This window comes from Lygodium microphyllum, chromosome 7 (genome assembly GCF_053477565.2).
Source record: "Lygodium microphyllum isolate KBCC chromosome 7, Lygodium_microphyllum_v1.1.10, whole genome shotgun sequence".
NCBI classification, from domain to species: domain Eukaryota; kingdom Viridiplantae; phylum Streptophyta; class Polypodiopsida; order Schizaeales; family Lygodiaceae; genus Lygodium; species Lygodium microphyllum.
Window position 1 is genome coordinate 121,972,936 of NC_141141.1, and position 21,714 is coordinate 121,994,649.

Below are 21,714 nucleotides of genomic sequence, written 5' to 3' on the forward strand. Positions count from 1 at the left end.
CATGAGGCTCTTTTTTTTTTCTTTGTATGGAAAGCTGCTGAGCAACTTAATTTAGAGACTTGAGGAGAGCGAGAATTCTCTCTTTCCAGTGAAAACAATGGGCCGTTCCCACATTACTGCCGTGTTCCTATGTGTCTGTTGCCTAAATCTTTTCTCTTCAGTTGTGTGCGATTAGAAGTAGTTGTTATGCAAACCCTTCAAAGTTAGAATTGCCTCTGAATATTTTTTGACAAATGGGAAAGATGGGCCATAAATAAAGTGGCAGCACTGAGCTGGCTGAATGCATGCTGCAGTGTGTACAGCTGACTGACAGGTTCAACAGCTACTGTCACAGCTGCCCATGATGCTTGTTATCTGCCTGCCCCAGAGTTGGTCACCTTTTAGAGTATGCTTGTCAAGCTCGTGGTCCTATGTGGCAGCTTATGGCTGGCCTCATGAAGACTGACTGCTGTTCTTGCTGCCACTGCTGTCTCTTGCATCCAGTTCCTTTTCCACACTTCACAACACCTCTTGTGCACAAACACTGTGTGTATGTGGCTTGAATCACATCAAGCCATAGCAAAACTGAGTCACAACTGTTAACGGTTAAATGGACCAACTGCTGGTCCCAGATGCTTGCCAATGCAGCAGTATCTATTGGTGTCCTCCCTTCAATTTGTAAAATTTGTACATGCGTCTTTTTTCATGACCGTGGTGGCTGTCACACGTAAGAAAGCAATGATTGGTATCTTTTGGCGAGTGTATTATGCAGGTGAACCAATTGAAGGCCATATCTGGCTTCATATGTTGGGACCCTGAATGTAAGACTCAAGCCATTGAAGCCTTTCCTGTCAATAAGTCTTCATGGGCAGACAAAGTAAATCTTATTTCCAATCTGAGTGCGTGTTAATCAATAATCAATGCTTGTGCTCCATTGGATTATGTGATAATGTGAATTACCTTTTCCTTTTGTAAAATTCACTCTTCATAGTCCGGTGATACCTACTTGCATCATGAATGCATTTTTAAATTTGGTTCTGTCACCTGGTTAAAAATATAATATACATGCTAAGGCACCACTTATGTTTTTGAAAGGCTGGGTAGAGTGCCCTAATTTTGGGCAGCCTATTGCATACGTTATACCTTCCAAAGTGCCCCTTGGACATCAGTTCAATGAAAGTATACCAGTTGGGAAAAGATACTCAATGCAGCAAGTGGTACGACAACAGCGAGCTGCTGGTAGAGAGGTCTGTCTTCTTTCTAGTTAGCAGGAAAAAAAGAGAAGACAAAGTTCTCAGTAATTAGTCCATTCCTTGATTTGATTAAAATAAATTCAGCAATATTAGAGTTTGTGCAGGATTGTTGAGCTTCATGATTATGACAGGTTGGAATGGTGATTGACCTTACCAATACAACTCGATACTATAATGCAAAAGAGCTCAAGGATCAAGGATTAAGATATGTGAAGGTCTGGTACAGCCCTGTCATTCATTCATTTTAAAGCTTGCTGACTTGAATATGTATTTAGATGTGGGAATTTATTGTTTCTTCATGCAGATAGCTTGTAGGGGCCGCAATGAAGTCCCAGATAATGAATCTGTGAACACCTTTGTTCATGAAGTAAGTGATAAGAACTAGCAACTTATCATTGTTGGTTTTGGGAAGAGGGCTTTGTGATTCCAAACAATAGTCAGTATATCTTTTTATGGATTTTTAACCAACTTAAGAAGATGTGGCACTTTTTATTATGTCTCCAGGGATATGAATTGTGTGCTATGTTGTTCGTCAATTGTTTCACACAGACAAGTTTACATTTCTACTCAAATGAATTCATTAAAATTGAAGGAAGTGAAGGAGGTGTGGCGAACCTTGTACAATATCATGAGATGTGTATATACATATCTTTAAGCTGACCAGATTTGAAGCAATCAGCTGCTTCTAAATTGAGTTTGTCTTTGATTGCTGCTTGAGTATATGCATCACATCTAAGGTGAAACAAAAATAATCTCACTCTCAGAACATCCTGAGCCATGATTCAGATAAACTTATGTTAGGTTATGCATTTTGCTGATTACTATGATTAGTTAGTGCATTGGATGCTTATCTGGTGCCATCAGTTCTCTCTCTCTTTCTTGCCTTTTGGCCCAAACATCACATGGTGGGTCTGTTCCCCTTTCTCATTAGTGCCCTCACTGCAGCTACATCTCTGTCTTCTGTACATATGTTCCTTTCTTCTGTTGCCATTCTGACATGGTATCAGAGCCATTACATCAGTTTGCCCTAATTTTTGCTCTTCATCATCTCTGTCTTCTGTACATATGTTCCTTTCTTCCGTTGTCATTCTGACATGGTATCAGAGCCATGGTGTGAGCCCCAAACATGCATCATTGCCATACACCATGACGTATATGGAAAGCTGATGGCTATGCTTGCAGCATTTTCACCATCATTAGCATGGAGTAGTATTGCCTGCCCTATACACCTTTCACCAGCCTTGCAACATAGGTGCCACTATTCCTCAGCAGCAAAACCTGCCATCTACTTGCTGATTGCTGCCCTGAAACAGCTGCATTTTCCTCTGCTCCTCATCAACTTGGCAAGCTTTTGACAGTCTGCATTATTGCATTTTGCAGTCATAATGCTCTGGCTGCTCTGGATGTCATCATTTCCTGCTGTCTTGGCCTGTTTACAGCATTCTATTGCTGTGTTTTGGCCTTGTGGACATCCTCTGACAGTGTGGATCCGCGTCTTGTTTTTTCTTGTGATGCTGGTGCTGTGTTTTGCTTCTGGAGGCTTGGACTGCTGCATTTTCTGGTGGATACCTGCTGTAGCAACTGGAGACCTTGGTTTATGGGTGGACAGCCATACTTTCTACCTGGAGTGCCTGTTTTTGGTGGACAGCTGCCTTCTCTTGGGAGCCAGGTGTCTCTTTTGTGTGCTACTGGAGCTCTGAACAGCCAGTGATATCTAGGAGGACTTTATCACATCTTGAGGAGCTATGTTTGCAGGGTGGCATGCGGGCAAACCTGTGGTTTTGATCTGGTCTTGCAGGATAGACATGCATTTCTGCATTGGGAGCAGTGATGGACCCATGGAAGACCTTTCCACAGATGTTACTGGGCGCATTTTGATGCTGCTAGCAGTACATAACCTGCATTTTCTGCCAAGGAGTGCAGAAGTTGCGTTTTGAGTGCTAGCTGGGTACCTTGATAGGCTGTACATCTATTTCCTTAATGGTTGCATTTCATCCACAAACACAAGTGTTGTGTATGGTCTATACAGCACAACCATACTTGTACAATCTGTATGGTTTAGGTACATTCCTATAGTTCAAAAGTATTTGACTATTGCACTTCAAAATAAGAAAAATTTACCCTTTTTTATTTTTTAAATACAAATTTCTGCCCATTTTCAGCAGTTTTTCCCTCTTCGTTTTGAAGTTTGAACCCTCTTTGTAACTCAGCCTTTCTACATAAGAAAGGCTTATTTAGTACCATGGTTGTCAGGTATAAAAATATGGTACGGTACAATATGATAAAATACAGTACTAAATGGTAACTTTAGATTTTTTAAGGTACGGTACAATAAAAATATGTTACTCTTTCCTGAAGGCAACTTAAAACCTAGTTCTTTTTGACAAAATAAGGTAGAGAAATTGTTTGAATCTCAAATAACCTAATCTCGAGAGAATCATATTAGTGTAAGGAACATTTAGTTCGTCCCAAAGTATGGTTCAAACAGGAAAAGAAGTATCCAAATTTGGTACCTTGTGGTACTAATACATACGGTACGGTACTTAAAGCACAGTTTAGTGTGAACCCTTTCGTACATAGTACTAGTGCAACTATGTCTAGTACTTGTACTCACACTTTGAAGCATTTCTCTTCAATGTCATCTATGTCTAGTACTCTCTCTCTCTCCCCTTAAGTACTTCTAGGACTTCCCTTTCCCTCTCTCTCCCTCCATCTCCCTCTACCTCTACTTCTCTCTCTTCCCCTTCATCTACATCTACCACTTCTTCTTTCTCTTTATCTCCTCTACTTCTTTCTTCCTTTTTCTCTACCTCTATCTTCACCCCTACTTTACTACTTATTCTCTATCACAATGCCCAGTTGTCTTCGTGAAACCTTTGCTTTGTTTATCTCATACATTGAGAAGGCACCCAACAAGTCCAATGCCTACTGGTAGACCATTAACATGAAGCTACTGAATGAAAGTCAAAGATCTCAGCTTATCCTGGGTGCTAACAAAATTGTCAAATTTAATAACTTTGCCCCCTTCCTTGAAGTCTTTTGCTTTGTCCTTAGGTGTGAAATTATAACAAACAGGTGGCTTCAAGAATGGTGCATTTGCTGCCATACCACCCTGACCAGCATTGAACATAGTGTTTTGTGGATCATCCACAATCCTATGGGGACCAAACATGCCAAGAATTATCTTGGCATGCATTATCTTGCAGTTTGGTACCTCTACTTATGGGTCCTGCTTGGCTGCTCACATGTAGGATTCACACGAGTGATGATACACTCCACCCTACTGTTGGTGGTGTCATTCGAGTCTACCTTTGGCATTGCATGGCCTAGACTATCAAGTGTCTTTGATCCCTTTGTGGTGTATTTGTATGAGTGGAGATACAGTCCACCTTGTTGTTGTCTGTGGCATCTTTGGTTGTGTCTTCAACATTGCACAACCTAGCCTACCTGTTCAACTCTCCTTGACCCTTGTATGCCCAAGCACTGCCTTCTGCTTTGATGTTTCACATTTGCTCCAAGCTCTACAATAGTTGGCGCCTCGTTATTAGTTATCATATAGGTCATTAGCATGCACTTTTGTTGTACATCGTAGGTTAGCTAAAATCACTTTAAAGAGATTGGAGATCGAGATAGCAGCTTACTGTGTAGCTCCAATGAACAATCACTATGGAAGCTACCTGTGACCAGTGCAGGGTCCAAAACCCTAGGTTTTCTTAGCTTCTCCTTTTGTAGATTGACATGTTGATGAAGATCTCAGTCTAAAATGTGAGGAGTTCTCAACCTTTCTCGTGCTCCCAGGTTCTCCTTTGGATCATGGAAGCCAACACTAGCACTAGAAGGCCTTCACTCCATATAAACTAAAGAGGGGGTATTAACAGTTGTTGTAACCATAATGCTTGCCCAACTGTAAAGTTAATTAAGTACATACTCTATTGGCTCTTATATTGATAAAGTAGAGTGTTATTGGATTAGATTAGTAACTCCAAAGGCTTGTCTCCACCATTTTTGGCTTGAGAAATTGAAGGATTGTTTTGCAAAGGTAGCTCATTCCTTTCAGCTTAATCTGCAACCTTTACATTTGCAGTTTACTCTTTGCATGTCTGTTTGTTGGCCAAATAGATAGCTCATTCCTTTCAGCTTAATCTGCAATCTTTACATTTGTAGTTTACTCTTTGCATGTTTGTTTTGTGAAGATAGCTCATTCCTTTCAGCTTAATCTGCAATCTTTACATTTGTAGTTTACTCTTTGCATGTCTGTTTGTTGGCCAAATAGATTGATTGCTTGGTTGATTATTGTGTTGCTTAGCAGGTCTTGTTTGATCTTGATGATGATGGTGTTTAGCATTCTTTTGAGCATCCCATTTTCCTAACTGCTAGGATTCCAAATTGGAAGTTGTTCTAGGAAGAATTTTGCGGTCAATTTTCACACTTGCTATAGTCTTATCTGGCTCAAAAGTTTGCAATTGTTTCTGTTTTATACCATGATACCTTATGTAGAAAGTTGATATTGTACTTTAGTTCTGCAACTTCATATTCTCAAAATTCCAAAATCATGGATCTTCAAAGTTTAAATATTGGACTGACTTTAGGTTTCTGGCTTAGGATGTTAAGTTGCTTTTAATATGTTTATGATTCTAGTTAGACAATAATTGAATGTGGTGGATTAAATATTTGCAAAATTGTTATAGGTCACACAATATTTGGAGGTGAGAGGTCGACCAAAAAATAGCCATATCTTGGTTCATTGTACACATGGACATAACCGCACAGGGTTTATGATTGTACACTACATAAAGAGAATCAACCCTGATACAACAGTTGAGCAAGTAAGAAAGTTTGTCTTCTTGTCATGGTTCAAAATAAGAATGTCTGTGTTGCTTTTCATAATTTAGAACTCATGTGCACATACTTATTTTACAGACATACGCAGACTGCACACACTTCCTTTGGGCTTGCTAAAGGCTAGCCATTGCATTCATTCTTGGGGTTTTCCATTTTTCCTCGAGTGCAATCTGTTTTAAATTAAATATAGCTTAAAACATATTGTTGGATGAGTGTTTAAAGTGTTTATTATAGGGCAGTGATGACCTTCTCAACTTGCCATCTTTAAGAGTTTTTGGTCTTGCCAAAGCGGTAGGAGATTGGCATATCATTTCTCTAGATGAGCCAAATGATGTGGCATTGCATGATTCACTTAGACTTGAATTTTACAAATATTTAACTTATTGGGCCCTTCTCTTTGAATGTATTTTTGCATATTTTTTGTATAGTAAACAACAAGTTTTTTTGGCTCTTGGGACACATATTTTTAAAAGTCGTGGCTCTACATACTTTTTTCAAACCTTTTATGAATTCACATGTGCGTGCTTACACACACACACGCGCGCATGCGTGCGTGTCTTGAAATGAATGCAACAATTTGTGCTTGTGATAGATTCTATCTGGTAGAAGGTAACCTATTGGACTGTGAGTTTGCTCTCCTAGGTGGGCTAAGCTCACACACACACGTGTCTTGAAGTGAATGTAACAGTTTGTGCTTGTGATAGATTCTATCTGGTAGAAGGTAATGTTGGGAATAAAGGCCTCATGCCTTTAAAATGTGCTCAGGTGTGAACACACCCTTAGCACTTGTACTTACACATATATATCTATCTAAAAACCTAGTTACCAGGCCACACAGCAGTCGCCAGGCCACGTAGTAGTAGCTAGGCCACGCAGCAGTTGATAGGCCACATAGCAGACGTGACGGGCAGCAGTCGCGACTAGGCGGCAGAAGGCGCACGCGACTAGGAGACAACCACGCAATTGCAGGCGACCAGCGGGGCTCATGGCGCACGACTAGCGGGGCTCACGGCACATGTCCGACGGGTCAACGTACCCGTCATCCATATTTTTTTTTTCTTCTTTAAAATTTGTTGAAAATCCTATTCCTCTAACCAGGGTTTGCGCGCACAAGCACAAAATCTCAGATCTGTGCAAAATTGAGCCAGAAATTTGGGGCTTTTCTTGAATTTGGGGATCTCAACACAGAATTGGACAATCTGACTCGGAAATTGCAAAGTTGGTGCACATTTGCTTGGGAGTTTTGGGGCTTTTCACATTTTAGTGAAATTCTTTCAATTTCACTGAAATTAGTGCACGCAGGACTTGGAAAATTTGGGGATTTGTCAAGATTTGGTGCAAACAAGATGCAAGAGTGATATCTGTCTCAGAAAATGTAGGAATTTGTGACATTTTGTCCCCGACATTTGGGGCTTTTAATGTACATGCACAAATTGGGCTGAAATCTACCCAATTTCTCGACATTGATGCACATTGGACCCTGTGCAATTTGGGGCTTTTGCAGTTTGGGCAAAATTTGTGCAGCATTTGGTCATTTTATGTATATGCAGGTTGAATTCCACACAATTTGGACATCAACACTTGGTAAAATTTGGGGGTTTTGCTGAAATTGCTCTATTTTGGCAAAAACTAGACTGTTCGATGCATGACGGAGAAAATGCAGATGTCTGATTGATGCTTTGAGCACAAAATTTTGGGGCTTTTGACGGTTCATGTCAAATTTTATGCCCATGGGTACATGTACAACAGAAATTGCAGCTGAAATTTCGGGATTTCTCATGTAATGTGATGCATATGCCCTTGGAACAGCTGTAATCAGTTGGATAATGCTGTAGCACATGGTTTGGTGCTTCTGAAAATTTAATTACAGATCTGAAATTTGTGCTTCTGTGTGGTCATTTATTGCTGATTGGTACTTGTCTGTACCTCGGTCACTTGGGTGACAGTTTTTGCATTTGCTGGTTTTTTGGTCACATTTGGGCTGAAAATCATGGCTGGCAGCAATGACAGCTGTAATCTGATGCACATAAAGAAGCTTGAAGGTGCACATAATTTTACAGTTTGGCAAAAGCAGTGCTACAATATCCTGTTACAAAAGAAGCAGGCAAAGCCGATCAAAACCAAAGGGGCAAAGCCCGCGGACATGGATCAGGACGATTGGGATGAGTTAAATGAGCTTGCACCCTCAACCATAGAGCTATCAATTTCTGATGCCTTGCTCTTCAACATTGAAGGTTTGGATTCTGCATATGCTATATGGACTAGACTAGAAGAACTATATGCACAAAAGAGTGTTGCAAGCAAAGTGTATTGGCTAAAAAAGCTTATGGATTTGCATATGAAAGAGGGTATAGCAATGTCTACTCCCTTGAGTGAGTTTAACTCCATTTTCAGCCAGTTGGTTGCCTTGAAGTTCATGATTGATGAGGAATTTAAGGCTACTTTCTTGCTTTGCACTCTACCAGAGAGTTGGGATACATTCAGGACTGCTATGAGCAATTCTAATGTGATCCTTTTGTATAGTGATGTAGAGAGTGCTCTACTTATGGAAGAGATGAATCCGCAGAACAATGCATCTAGTAAGTCTTCCAGTGCTTTGTATATTAGGGGCAGATCACAGCAAAAGGGAAAATATGATGGCAAGGGACGCAGTAAATCACGTGGCAAAGATGTTGAATGCTATCATTGTGGCAAGAAGGGTCACTTTAAACGTGACTGCTACAAATGGAAGAAAGAGAAAGGAAAAGGCAAGAAGACAGATGAGAGCAAGGAAGAGAAGAAGGACAGTTAGCCTAAGAAGAGCAGTGTAAAAATTGAAGAGGTGAATGTAGTCACTCATGATAGTGACCGTGGGAGTGATGTACTCTTTTATCTCTTCACACTTTGGTGCACATGCTTTACTTGCAAATAGAGATGATGACATGCATACCTGGATTCTTGATTCAGGTGCTTCCTTTCATGTCATCCCTCATCATGAGTGGTTTTCCACCTATACAGGGGGTCGACATGGTGTTGTCCATCTTGGGGACAACTATGCATGTGAGATTGCATGTATTGGCAGTGTGCAGTTACAGTTTTAGCATGGCTCTGTCTTTACATTTCAGCATGTATGGCAGGTACCTCAGCTCAAGAAGAGATTAATTAGCACAAGGCAGCTAGATGATGATGGTTTTCATACCACCTTTGGTGATGGAAAATGGGAGATCTGTAAGGGATCAAGAGTGATTGCCAGAGGTTGCAAGAGTGATACTTTGTATCCACTTCATGTATCTAGTGTGTGTGACCATGTTGTTGCCGTGACCGAGCAGCCAAGCGTTTCTTTGTGGCATGGCCGGTTGGGACATATGAGTCAAACAGGAATGAAAGTGCTTTCTCGTTTGGGTTACTTGCCTTGGCTTCGCTATGCTGATTTTGAGCATTGTGATCATTGTATTCATAGCAAACATGCACAGGTGTCTCACAAAAAGTCTCTTTCTTTGAAATCTTCTCCTCGAGAGTTAGTACATTCGGATGTATGTCAAATGCCAGGATTATCTTTGGGGGGAAAGAAATATTTTGTCACCTTTGTTGATGATGCTACACAGAAAGTATGGGTTTATCCTATTCGTATCAAGGATGAAGTACTTGACAAGTTAAAAAAATTCTTGGCATTGGCTGAAAATCAGACAGATAAGACACTTAAGTGTCTTCGCTCTGACAATGGTGGGGAATATGCGTCAAAGGCCTTTCAGGCATTTTGTGACAGCAAAGGGATAAAGAGGGAGCTCACTGCCCTTCATAATCCACCCCAAAATGGAGTTGCAGAGCCTATGAATCAGACCATTTAGGATAAGGTCCATATGATGCTGTCTCAGGCTGCATTACCCCATGGTTTTTGGGCAGAGGCTGTTATGACAGCTGTTCACTTGATTAATCGGTCACCAAACATGCCTTTTGGGGGGGGGTTTCCCAAGAAGCGTGGTCGGGCAAGCCACCTTCATATGCTCATCTGAAAGTTTTTGGTTGCGAGGCTTTTGTGCACATTCGTAAAGAAAAACGCAGTAAACTTGAGCCAAAGTCTGGTAAATGCATTTTGCTAGGATATGGTGACGAGGGTGAAATGGGGTATAAATTGTGGGATCCCGAGAAAAGGAAAGTAGTACGCAGCAATGATGTTATCTTCTGGGAAGATCGCATGCACAAACAGCCCGAAAAGACCAAGGAGGTCCATAGGGTTGTATTCTGGGAAGAAATACCTTTTGGACAGCAAAATGTGCCCGCTGTAGAGCAGCAAATACCTGCTGTAAATGAACCTGTAAGTGCAGGAAATGATGCTGGAAATAATCAGCCAGCTATTGCCCATGAAAATGCGCCATTACATGTGCAGGAACAGCCAAGACAGCAAGTTGTTAATGCTGATTTGCAGGCTGAAATGCCAGGACAGCATACTGAAAATGGAAATTTGCAGGAACAGCCAGCAAACAATGAGCATTGGGTTAGGAGATTGTCTAGGGCTACTAGACAACCTGACAGATTTGTTCTTGGTGCAATTAATCTGGCTAATTATGTTATGTTGGCAGACTGTCGTGAACCGTCTTGCTTCAAGGAAGCAATGGGCAAACAGGATAGTTAGAAATGGTATAAAGCCATGCTATCAGAGATGGAATCTCTTGAAAAAAATGGCACTTGGGACTTGGGGCAGTTGCCTAAAGGGCAGAAAACCCTTCCATGCAAATGGGTTTACAGGATGAAGGTCACTTCTGGTTCCTCACCAAAGTACAAAGCAAGATTGGTTGCAAAGGGGTATAAGCAAAAGTATGGAATTGACTTTGATGAGATTTTCTCTCCTGTAGTCAAGATGACTACATTGAGAACCATTTTGGGCTTGGTTGTAATTGAGGATATGGAGCTCATATAGATGGATGTAAAGACTGCGTGCTTACATGGTGATCTGCATGAGGACATATATATGCAGTAGCCTGAACGGTTTGTTGAACAATGGAAGGAAAAAATGGTATGTAAACTCAAAAGGAGTTTGTATGGGCTGAACAAGGAGCAAGAGAATGGTATCATAAGTTTGATACATTCATGTAGTCCCAAGGCTTTCATAGAAGTCAAGTGGATCATTGCTTGTACACCAAGAAGGCAGTAGATGGCAGCTTGATTATCTTGGTTTTGTATGTTGATGACATGTTGATTGCTGGCAGGGATACTCATGCCTTGGATTCATTGAAGCAAAGTCTTCATGGCAGCTTTCACATGAAGGATCTTGGTGATGCAAATCACATTCTTGGCATGCGAATACTCAGAGATAGATCAAAAGGCTTACTCTTTCTCTCTCAGCAAGAGTATATCTCCAAAATTTTGCAGCGTTTCAATATGGAGGGGGGGAAAATAATTGGGGTTCCATTGCCTCCATATGTGAAACTTAGTGCAGAGGACAATCCTACATCTGATGATGAGAAGACTGAAATGGCCAAGATACCATATGCTTGAACTGTTGGCAGTTTGATATATGCTATGGTTGCTACACGTCCTGACATTGCCTTTGCAGTGGGAGTGGTTAGCAGATACATGGCAACCCCTGGCAAGAAGCATTGGGATGCAGTGAAAGGTATTATGAGATACCTCAAAGGCACAAAGGAGTTTTGTATTTGCTTTGGAAAGCAGAAGGCATCTGGTGTTGGCTTTACAGTGCAGAGTATGCTTGTCATGCGGACTGCAGAAAGTCCACTTCTGGGTACGTGTTTACTTTCACAGGAGGAGCAGTCTCTTGGATCTCCAGGCTACAAAAGTGTGTTGCATTGGCTACTACAGAGGCAGAGTATGTGGCTGCCACTGAGGCATGCAAGGAGGCTTTATGGCTTTCACGTCTGGTGGGAGAGCTTGGCATCACAGAGTTGCATGTTCTCCATTGTGATAGTCAGAGTGCTATCATGCTAGCACGGAATCCTATCTTTCATGCAAAGACAAAGCACATACATGTGAAGTACCACTTCATTAGAGATGTACTTGACAGCAAAAGCATTGAGTTTGTCAAAGTGCATATAGACGATAACCCTGTAGTCCTTCTCACGAAGGGTCTTCCAGCAGAGCGGTTTGCTCATTGCGGACAGATGATGGGAGTTGGATAGATATATGTATTTCAGCTTTGTACATACCTAGACTTAGCTGATTCTTTTCTCTTCTTAAGGCACATTGCCTTTAGGTGGGAGGTTGTTGGGAATAAAGGCCTCATGCCTTTTAAATGTGCTCGGGTGTGAGCACACCCTTAGTACTTGTACATAGTTGGGCCATGGTTGGGTAGCTCAATTTTCACTAGTGAGCATCTTAGTGCAGGTTGCAGGTAGAGTGAGAGGTGCTCCCCAAATACCTTCATTGTGCATGAGGGTGGCTGGTTAATAGTGGACAGAGGGTTGCAATGTTTAGTTTTCCTTGACATCCCCTGGAGGGGGATTGGAGTGAGTAGGACCCCAAAGGACCCATACATTGCTTGGCTGGATATCTTGGAGTGTGACTTTGGATTTGGAAGGGTAGGGCCTTGGATGAGGTGGATGGGATAAAGGAGAGTGGAGTTGACATGCCTTGTCGATTCATAGAAGGTTGTGAGTTTCTTCACCTCACCCACACAACATGGAGAGACAGACACATCTTGGTGTAGGATGACATGCCACATGGATTGGGCTCCATCACGCAATAGACACTAGACAAAGCATAGCAACATGAAACCTTTCAAATGGGCTTTTTGGGATGCCTTTGGGATAGTTGACGGTTGAGGAGGGTCTCTTCTTGTGAGTAGTGACACACGGGGGTCTTGCAGTTGGTAGTTGGTTGGTTTAGATGCAGCAAGATGGGGTCTACCAGTGTTACCCATAGGAGTGCCTTTAGACTTAGAAGCACTATCTTTATTCATATGAGGTTGCGTGTTGGTTTCGAGAGGAGCTTGTAAAATTAGTCAAGGACGGCTAGTTAGGCAAGGCTAGCTTGTGTGCACTTGCGGGTTTGGAGGCTGTGCTGGGGTTTAGGTATTTGATCCCATTGCATCGCGATTTGAGATATGGGAGGTTGTTGGTAGCCTCACAGGGTGGCATATTTGGAAGGCTTTATGCTATTACGGTGACACGATCTTGATGCATGCCACTTTGGTGGAGTTCTGTTCATCCATTATTCGCTCCCACTAAGGCCTTTGGAGCAGCTTTAAGGGGACACAGTGTCAACAGAAGCTTCAACAACAATTCCTTCACACTTGGGGTTGCCATAATGTGCTTTTCACTGCAACAATGTGAACCTAGATGGTGTTACACTCCACCATGGCTTCTTTCCACCAGCCCCTAGATGGCCTTGGATGTATGCGATTTGATTTGTTGACAGCGTCACAGCTTCAGCTACACTAATGACTGTTTGTACTTTACTGTTTTTTCTTCGAAGTAATATTTTTAGCCATAACATTTGTCACAAAGGAAAAATCAATCTAATCATATTTTCTTAGCAATCATACTTGCAGGCTGTGTTTTCTTGCTAGCTTGCATGCTTATTGTTAGGCTTTATTAACTTCAAGTGTGCAAGCTTTGTTTTCTTCTCCACATTTCCATGTTTAACTATCAAAGATGAGGTCAACGTCGTGTCTTCTTGTCTTCCAATTTCTCTTGGTTTCCTTTCCTAGTTATACCTCCTTACTCCAATCATTTTCACCATTGTTCTCTTCTCCTCCCCTTCCGTTAGCATACCCTCCTTCCTAACATTCATCTTTGGCCCAATGCCTCCCTTCAAGGCATCAAAAACATTGCTTTATACACACCTTGGCCTCCTCCACCTTGCTTCCTCAAGCTTGCTCAGTGCTGATCCTTGCCCTCATCTAATGACACATTACTTTGTGGTCTCTAACTGCAACAATGGATGAAGGATTCAGTTGAAGCTTACTCCCATCGCAAAGAATGCTTTCATGTGTCACACAGACCAGATCTTAGCCAATCCATTTCTCGGCACAATTGGTGAATGGGTATGAGTGTCTTGGGTGAAGCAACCCTACAAATGCTCAATAGTGGCATCAAGTTAAACGAGTGCAGATTCAAGTGAGTGCTTGAGGGTGTCTTCCTTCATGTGTGCTATAAAGGTGCACGTTTGTGAATTTTGAGATCTCATCATGCACTGTAATCAAAGGAAAGCATTTCCAGTCAAGAGATAACAATGGTGCTTTTAGGATAGCTTTCTACTTGTAACCCATATAAATCACAAGACTCTTTCTTGTGAGGAAGTGAAACTCCCAAATCGACAAAACTTGTGCGCCAAAAAAGTGAGATTCACATTTCCACATGAATGGAAAGGGGTCAGCTTGCCAATCCAATAGTCAAACCTACTTGTCTAATGCATAATGATGAGCTTGATAGAGAACATAATTTGATCACCACTATGCATTGGTTACACAAAATGGCACTTTAAGCTCTTAAAATCTACCCATTTATGCATACGGTTGTGAAACATGTGAGATACCAATTCCCTTTCCTTATTGTGTGATGTGTAGTTGAGTTTGTAGTAAATGTCAAATGATCTCTTGAAATAGAGATTAAAGTTTTGTGGGGAGTTTCTTTACTGTTGTAAGAAGGATGGAGTATATATGTGCTGTTAAAATAATTGTTTGGCTTTTGTTTCTTGGCCTGTACTAATATATTGCATTTTGAGGACAAGAGCAAGCCGATGAGTATTTGTGGCCCTGCAATTTGAAATCCATAATGACATTTGAGTATAAAAAATAAGCAATCATGGTATTGCTATGCAATTGTTCAAATTAGATGTGTGGAAAAAAACTTTTTTATGCATTTGCTCAATGATGTGTGATGGAAACTATATGCTAGGAGTTGTGTTGGGCTTTGCCCTGTGACGGCTTAGTAACTCCAGTAAGTAGTCCTTGGAGTGTTTTGTTAGAGTTTGAGGTGTCCATTTCACACTTAATTCCTCTATATTATTATTATTATTATTTGCAAGTAAAATGTGGCTGATTATATTACTAAAAAAAAGAACAGATTACAACGGAGTGCTCATGCTCAACAGACTAGCTGGAGCTGATGAAAAAAGTCACAAATACATCATGTACACAAGCCTCTCAGTATTGTTATTTATTGTAACTACCTCCCCGTGTCGGGATTGGGTAATTTGCACGCCTGCTGCCTTCCTTGGATGTGGTAGCCGTTTCTTAGGCTCCCTCTCGGGAATGGAACCCTAATTCTCCGTCACCCGTCACCACCATGGTAGGCCTCTATCCTACCATCTAAAGTTGATAGGGCAAAAATTTGAATGAAGCATCGCCGGCACTGAGGCCGTGCGATTCGGGAAGTTATCATGATTCACTGCATTACCGGGCAAGCCCGCATCGGCCTTTTATCTAATAAATGCGTCCCTTTCAGAAGTCGGGAGTTGGTGCACGTATTAGCTCTAGAATTACGACGGTTATCCGAGTAGCAAGGTACCATTAAAGAAACTATAACTGATTTAATGAGCCATTCGCAGTTTCACAGTACAAGAGAGTTTATACTTACACATGCATAGCTTAATCTTTGAGACAAGCATATGACTACTGGCAGTGTGACATTAATGGGACATTAAAAGTGATATTTACATTAAGGTTATAAATATGGAATGACATTAAAAGTGACATTTAATGTGACATTAAGGTAAATCTAGGGGAACATGCACGAGAATGACCGTCCGGGCTCTTGGGCGCCCGAACGGGGTTAAGGGGAGCCTAGAGAGTAAGAGAGTCCAGGAATAGTAGGACTCCAGGAAGTTGACGGCTGACAAAGGAATCCGAGTGGGAGGGCCAGCATTGATCTAGGCGTGGTTGGGAGGAGAAGAATGACTCGTGCTTTCATGGTTTTCGTTCTGTCTTTTCGAAATCATCTTTCATTGGTGTCAGAGCACATGGTTCAACGACCAGATCAGTTGTTCGTCAGATAGTCAGTCGCCCGCTAGGTCGTCAACGTCTCGCAAGATCGTGTGAGTACCAGGCGCCGTGAAAACGCGACGGCGCGACGGGCCGTGAAGAAAAAGAAAAAGTGAAACGTGCCAGGCGCCGTGAAAACGCGATGGGCCGTGAAGAGAAAGAAAAGAGACGTGCCACGTCACATTAATGTGACACGTTACGTTACGGGCAGAGAAAAGACTAAACGTGGGGTCGCGAGGACCAAACCAGGCGTGGGGTCGTGAAGATTAGACGTGGGGTCATGAGAAAACGTGACTTTGTCACGACTGCTGTTGACGGGTAACTACGACTGCTCCTGAGATGGACATGACTGCGACTGCTGTGAGAGGGACAGAAGAATGTCATATACGACTGAAGTCAGGAAATTGAATTTCCAGCATGATTACTTCACTGTTCTAATCCGGGAAGATACAATCTGTTTCTTACTCTTCGAGTTTCTTTCCAAATCAACAGCCACTGCCTGCCATTAAAAATCAGGGAAGTACTTTACTTTGTATGCAAATATCTTATTTTTGCTTTCCAATTCCAGTGTATTAATGGCAGAAAAAGGGAAAGAAAGGGTAATGGAAAGTTCTAGTTCCCGGGATCAACCTATGGTAGATCCCCATGAACCAGAAATACAAGAAGAACAATGGGAAGAATTTTTTGCTACGCGAGAGCAATTCGATGATCTTACTGCTCGTGTGCAAACTCAAGGGGTTCAAATGGAATTTTTAACTCAAACACTTACTGAAATAAAATCTCAATTAACTTTATTGTTGGAAAGAGATAAAAATAAGATAGAAATCTCAGATGTCCCATCTTCATCGAAAGATTTAGATGTGACTATGCGAGATCCTAAGGAACCCCAAACTTACCATAAATTGAGGGATAATCGAGTTTTAAAGGATATGAAACCACCTCAATTTTACGGGGAGGAAAAAGATAGGAATAAAGACACAATCTTTAATTTCCTCCAAAAATGGGAAGATTTACATAAATTAAAAAATATCCCACCACATCTCCAAGCAGTGGAGGCTAGTTTAACTTTGGGGCCCAAAGCATATAAGTGGTGGCGAACTTTAAAGGAGGCGAATAAAATACCTAAAACTTGGGGTCAATTTGAATTCGCCTTTTTGAAAGAATTTCTTTCTGAAAATGAAACGGAAAGAAATTGGGAAGATTGGAATTATGTCAGACAAAAGGGAAGACCTCTACTGACATATCTGGAGGAATATCGTGAGATAATCCTCAAACTGGAAGGAATAGATGAATTCCAAAAAACAAGAGGATTCATTAGGGGACTAGATAAAGCTTGTAAAAAGGAAGTAAAACGGAGTTTACCTAAGACGCTGGAAGAGGCAATTAAATTTGCATTAATTTATGAAGATAGTACGCGTCCAGGTACACTCACTAGTCTCACTGATACGGAGCCCAAGTCTAAGGAATTGGAAACCTCAAAATTTGTGGGCAAATTTAAAAGAAAAATGCTATTTTTCAAGGGTAAAAAACAACCTTTTAAAAAGAAACCATATATGAGGCCAAAGTTAAGTCCTGATGACTTTGATAAGGCCAAAAAAGAAAAGTTGTGTTTTAATTGCCTATCCCCTAACCATGCTGCTTGGAATTGCCCTCAAAAGAAAAAGGGGGAAGACAAAGGAAAGGATAAGGACAAGGGCAAAGAAAAAGAAAAACAAATCCATGTAGTGCAAACCTTAGAATTAAAGGGCCATGAAAAGTATAAATCTTTAGAGGTCTTGCACATGGATGTACAACATAAGTGTTGTATGTCAACTTCTATGTGGGAGCCTACTTTTGGGCCACATGATTCACTTAGAGTACATGGATTGATAGCTGGAAAATGGGTTAGAGTCATGATTGATGACTCTGCCACACATAATTTTATAAATTATGCACTTGTCAAAAAATTGAAACTTCCCCAACAAAATAGTGAGCATCAATATGTTGTTCGTATGATGCAAGGCCAAGACAATAAAATATGGGATACAATGGTATCCAATTTGGAAATTGAGATTCAAGGATACAAAGATAAGCTTGATTTCCAAATAATGAACATGGAAAGAGCTGATATTGCTCTAGGGAGGGAGTGGCTATGGGGATTGGAACCATCCTTAAAACGTAGCTATCACCATAATACACTGGAATTTGAAAGGGATGGTAAGACTTTTGTCATTCAAGGTGAACATGAAGTATCTGATAATCCTTTGCTGTGTTCTAGTGAAGTTCAGAAGCTGATAAAGAAGGAAATTTGTGAGGTATATATGCTATGGTCTCTTCCTGTACAGAATACTTTTACTTTCTGTAATATTAAGCAACAATTTTCTTATGTTTGTGAGTTGAATGTTAATAATGAATTGAATAGTTTGTTAGATGATTTTAAAGATGTGTTTCCTTCTGATTTACCAAGTGGCCTTCCACCAGATAGGGGTGAAATAAATCACCCAATTGATATAAATAAGGATACACACCCAATTTCAAAACCACCGTATAGGTTAAGTGAAACACAGCATTAAGAAGTTGAAAGACAAATTAAGGATTACCTGGATAAAGGGTTTATTCAACCTAGTAATTCACCTTGGGCTTCACCAATTTTATTGGTAAAGAAAAAAGATGGTTCTATGCGACTTTGTGTTGACTATAGAGCACTTAATAAAATAACGGTGAAGAATAAATTTCCTATGCCCAGAATGGAAGATCTTTTTGATCAATTGCAAGGGGCAAAATTCTTCACAAAGATAGATTTAAGATCAGGCTATCACCAAATAAGAATTAAGGCACAAGATGTTTCCAAGACGGCATTTCGTACTAGATACGGGCATTATGATTTTTTGGTGATGTCTTTTGGCCTCACTAATGCACGAGCTACCTTTATGAAGCTGATAAATAGTGTTTTACGGCCCTATCTAGGACATTTTGTAGTAGTCTTCTTGGATGATATCTTGATCTTTAGTAAATCAAGAGAAGAACATTTGGAATACTTACAATTAGTATTCCAACTGTTAAGAACACATTCCCTTTATGCGAAGAAAACTAAATGTGAATTCTTTGCACAGGAGGTCAAATATTTGGGGCATATTATCTCGAAAAAGAGAATCAACATGGATCCAGAAAAAGTAAGGGCAATTATTGAATGGCCACCTCCAAGGAACCTGGAAGAGCTGCAGATCTTTCTAGGTTTATCCGGATTTTATCGAAGATTCATTCGAGATTATGCCAAAATAGCTGTTCCAATGACAGACCAACTTAAAGGGAAAGGGAAAAGTTTTCATTGGGGAACAGACCAAAATGAAAGTTTTCAAAAACTTAAGGTAGCTATTGCTACAGCTCCAGTATTATTAATAGTGGATCCCAATAAACCATTTGTGGTTGAAGCTGATGCCAGTGACAAGGCAATAGGCGCGGTCTTATTACAAGAAGGTCGACCAGTTGCTTTTGAAAGCAAGAAATTAGATCGTGCAAAACAGAATTATTCTATTTATGAGAGGGAGCTGTATGCAATAGTACATGCAATGAAAAAATGGAGGCATTATTTGTATGGTGCCAAACTTTTGATTTTATCGGATCATGAAAGCATTAAGTGGCTTAATGATCAACCAGATTTACATGGGCGTAAAGCCAGATGGGCCGAACTCCTCCAAGAGTTCGACTATGAGATAAGATATAGAAAAGGAAAATATAATATTGTAGCTGATGCACTCAGCAGAATGCCCATCATTAATGAATTGAGTTTTACTTAGTTCACTTCCAACTTGCTTGAATCTTTAAAAGGGAAATGCCAGGTTGATCCGGCATTCTTCAACATATGGGAAGCAATAAAAAATGGGGATCCAAATGAAAGTGCTTCTACTGAGGAAGGAATATCTGAGGATGTTCAACAAGGAAATGGAGCATCAGGGGTTGCTCAAACTGGATTCAAGTGGAAGAATTTTACCATTGATAATGGTTATTTACTCTACAAGGGTAGGGTATGTGTCCCGAAAGATATAGAAATAAGGCACCAGATACTCTTTGAGTGTCATGATACCCCTAGTGCGGGACATCCAGGAGTTAATAAGACTTATAGTCTTATTAAAAGACAGTTCTATTGGCCTGGAATGAATAAGGACGTCCTTAACTATGTGGTCAAATGTAATAAATGCCAGGTTAATAAAGCTGAAAAATTAAAAATGGGAGGACTTCTCCATCCATTAGAAATTCATTCGGGAAAATGGGAGAGTATCTCCATGGACTTTATTGTTGCTCTACCTAGAACACAGAGGGGGCACGACTCTGTGTGGGTGATTGTGGATAGGTTAACCAAAATGGCTAGGTTCATTCCAACTTCAACTGATGTTAAAACACCAGAATTGGCTAGATTGTTTGTAGAGAACATATACCGATTGTATGGCCTTCCGGCAAATATAGTTTTTGATCGGGATAGAAAATTTGATAGCCATTTTTGGCGTGCGGTATTTAAGAAATTGGATACTAAACTTAGCGGGGTTTTCTGAGGAGGGAGGATGTGCCATGTCGCGAGGGGGTTGCGTGGTGCCATGTCGTGGGGGGATTTTTTTGAGGAGGTCCGCCAGGGGGTGGGTCCAAGTCTTGGTCGCCCCAAGTGCGCACGAAATGACCTCGGAGCTCTTGAGGAGCCCTAGAGTCGTCTTGCACCTGATCCCATTGGTCGTGGAGGGAGTGTATGATGGAGGTCCAGAGCTCTGCTAAGGTCGCATATATTGAAAGTCTCTCTTTGCCGAAAAACCTCCTGACACCGCCGCTTCTAGATATGCCAACCAATAAGGCTCCCTATGATCTCCCATATCTTAGAGCAGTTTGCTGTGGGCTCTAGCACCTGGCGAATGGGTAGAGCCTCTAAACTGACCACTGCACACGACCCTGCCTCGATAATGAATATCGTGTCTTGCATTTCGGCATCGTATAAAAGGTGACGGCCCTGGCTAACCGCTTGCTAGCAGAAAGCTCTCCATGAGATACATCCAAGGCTGGGTGTTGTACGTTGAAGGATGCGGCATGCTCATCTCCACATGAGCTGTGCCATCTCACACGACTAGAGACAGTGCTTTGGGGTTGGCAGAGGCTATTATGTGCAGCACTTACAACCTCCCTCCTACATTTGGGCAAGCCAACTTCCCACCGCCAAGCCTCCATGTGCCACCAGTCATAAAAAATATGATACCCTCGTTGGCCTTGAGCTATCCCATAGACGGCGCCAGAAGGTCCGTCGGAAAGGCTCCATGATGCTGTGCTCCGCCCAGTGCTTGCTACGTGACGGTGCCCAATCCATATCCTCCTGCATCAGTACGTGTTTGCCAATCTTGGCGGTGTACTCTAGGAACCTCGGTGGCTTCTTGGCGACCGCAGTGGCCAGCCATAGCCTCTCTCTCGGATCCCACTCCAGCTCATCAAGTGGCTTGCTCTCCCAGATCCAGAGGCGCTACTCCCTGATCTCTTGCCAAAAGACAAAAGGGCCCCAGCTGCCATGTCTTTCCCCGAAGGCCAATCACCCGGATCCTCTTCCATGAAAGGACAACTATCCCCTCATCCTGCTGTCATCTGTCAAGAGCCAGACACCCCCCCCTCCTATAGGGTGAAGAAGGTCCCAGGTGGAGTGCCGCCCACTCTACCTGCCACTTATAGGGGGATGCCTGCTAATGAAAACATGGCAGCCCATACCTCCCCGGGCTC

General features: G+C 41.6%; 1 protein-coding gene across 1 annotated transcript in view; it reads left to right on the plus strand.

Moving 5' to 3' along the window:
- LOC148033893 (uncharacterized) overlaps window positions 1-21,714 on the plus strand; it is a 112,146-nt gene that overhangs the window by 25,382 nt on the left and 65,050 nt on the right. The window contains exons 3-6 of the mRNA XM_087681884.1: window positions 1,075-1,226; window positions 1,364-1,447; window positions 1,537-1,599; window positions 5,921-6,058. Of these exons, the coding sequence (XP_087538010.1) occupies window positions 1,075-1,226; window positions 1,364-1,447; window positions 1,537-1,599; window positions 5,921-6,058 (437 nt within the window). The remainder of the gene's footprint in view (window positions 1-1,074; window positions 1,227-1,363; window positions 1,448-1,536; window positions 1,600-5,920; window positions 6,059-21,714) is intronic.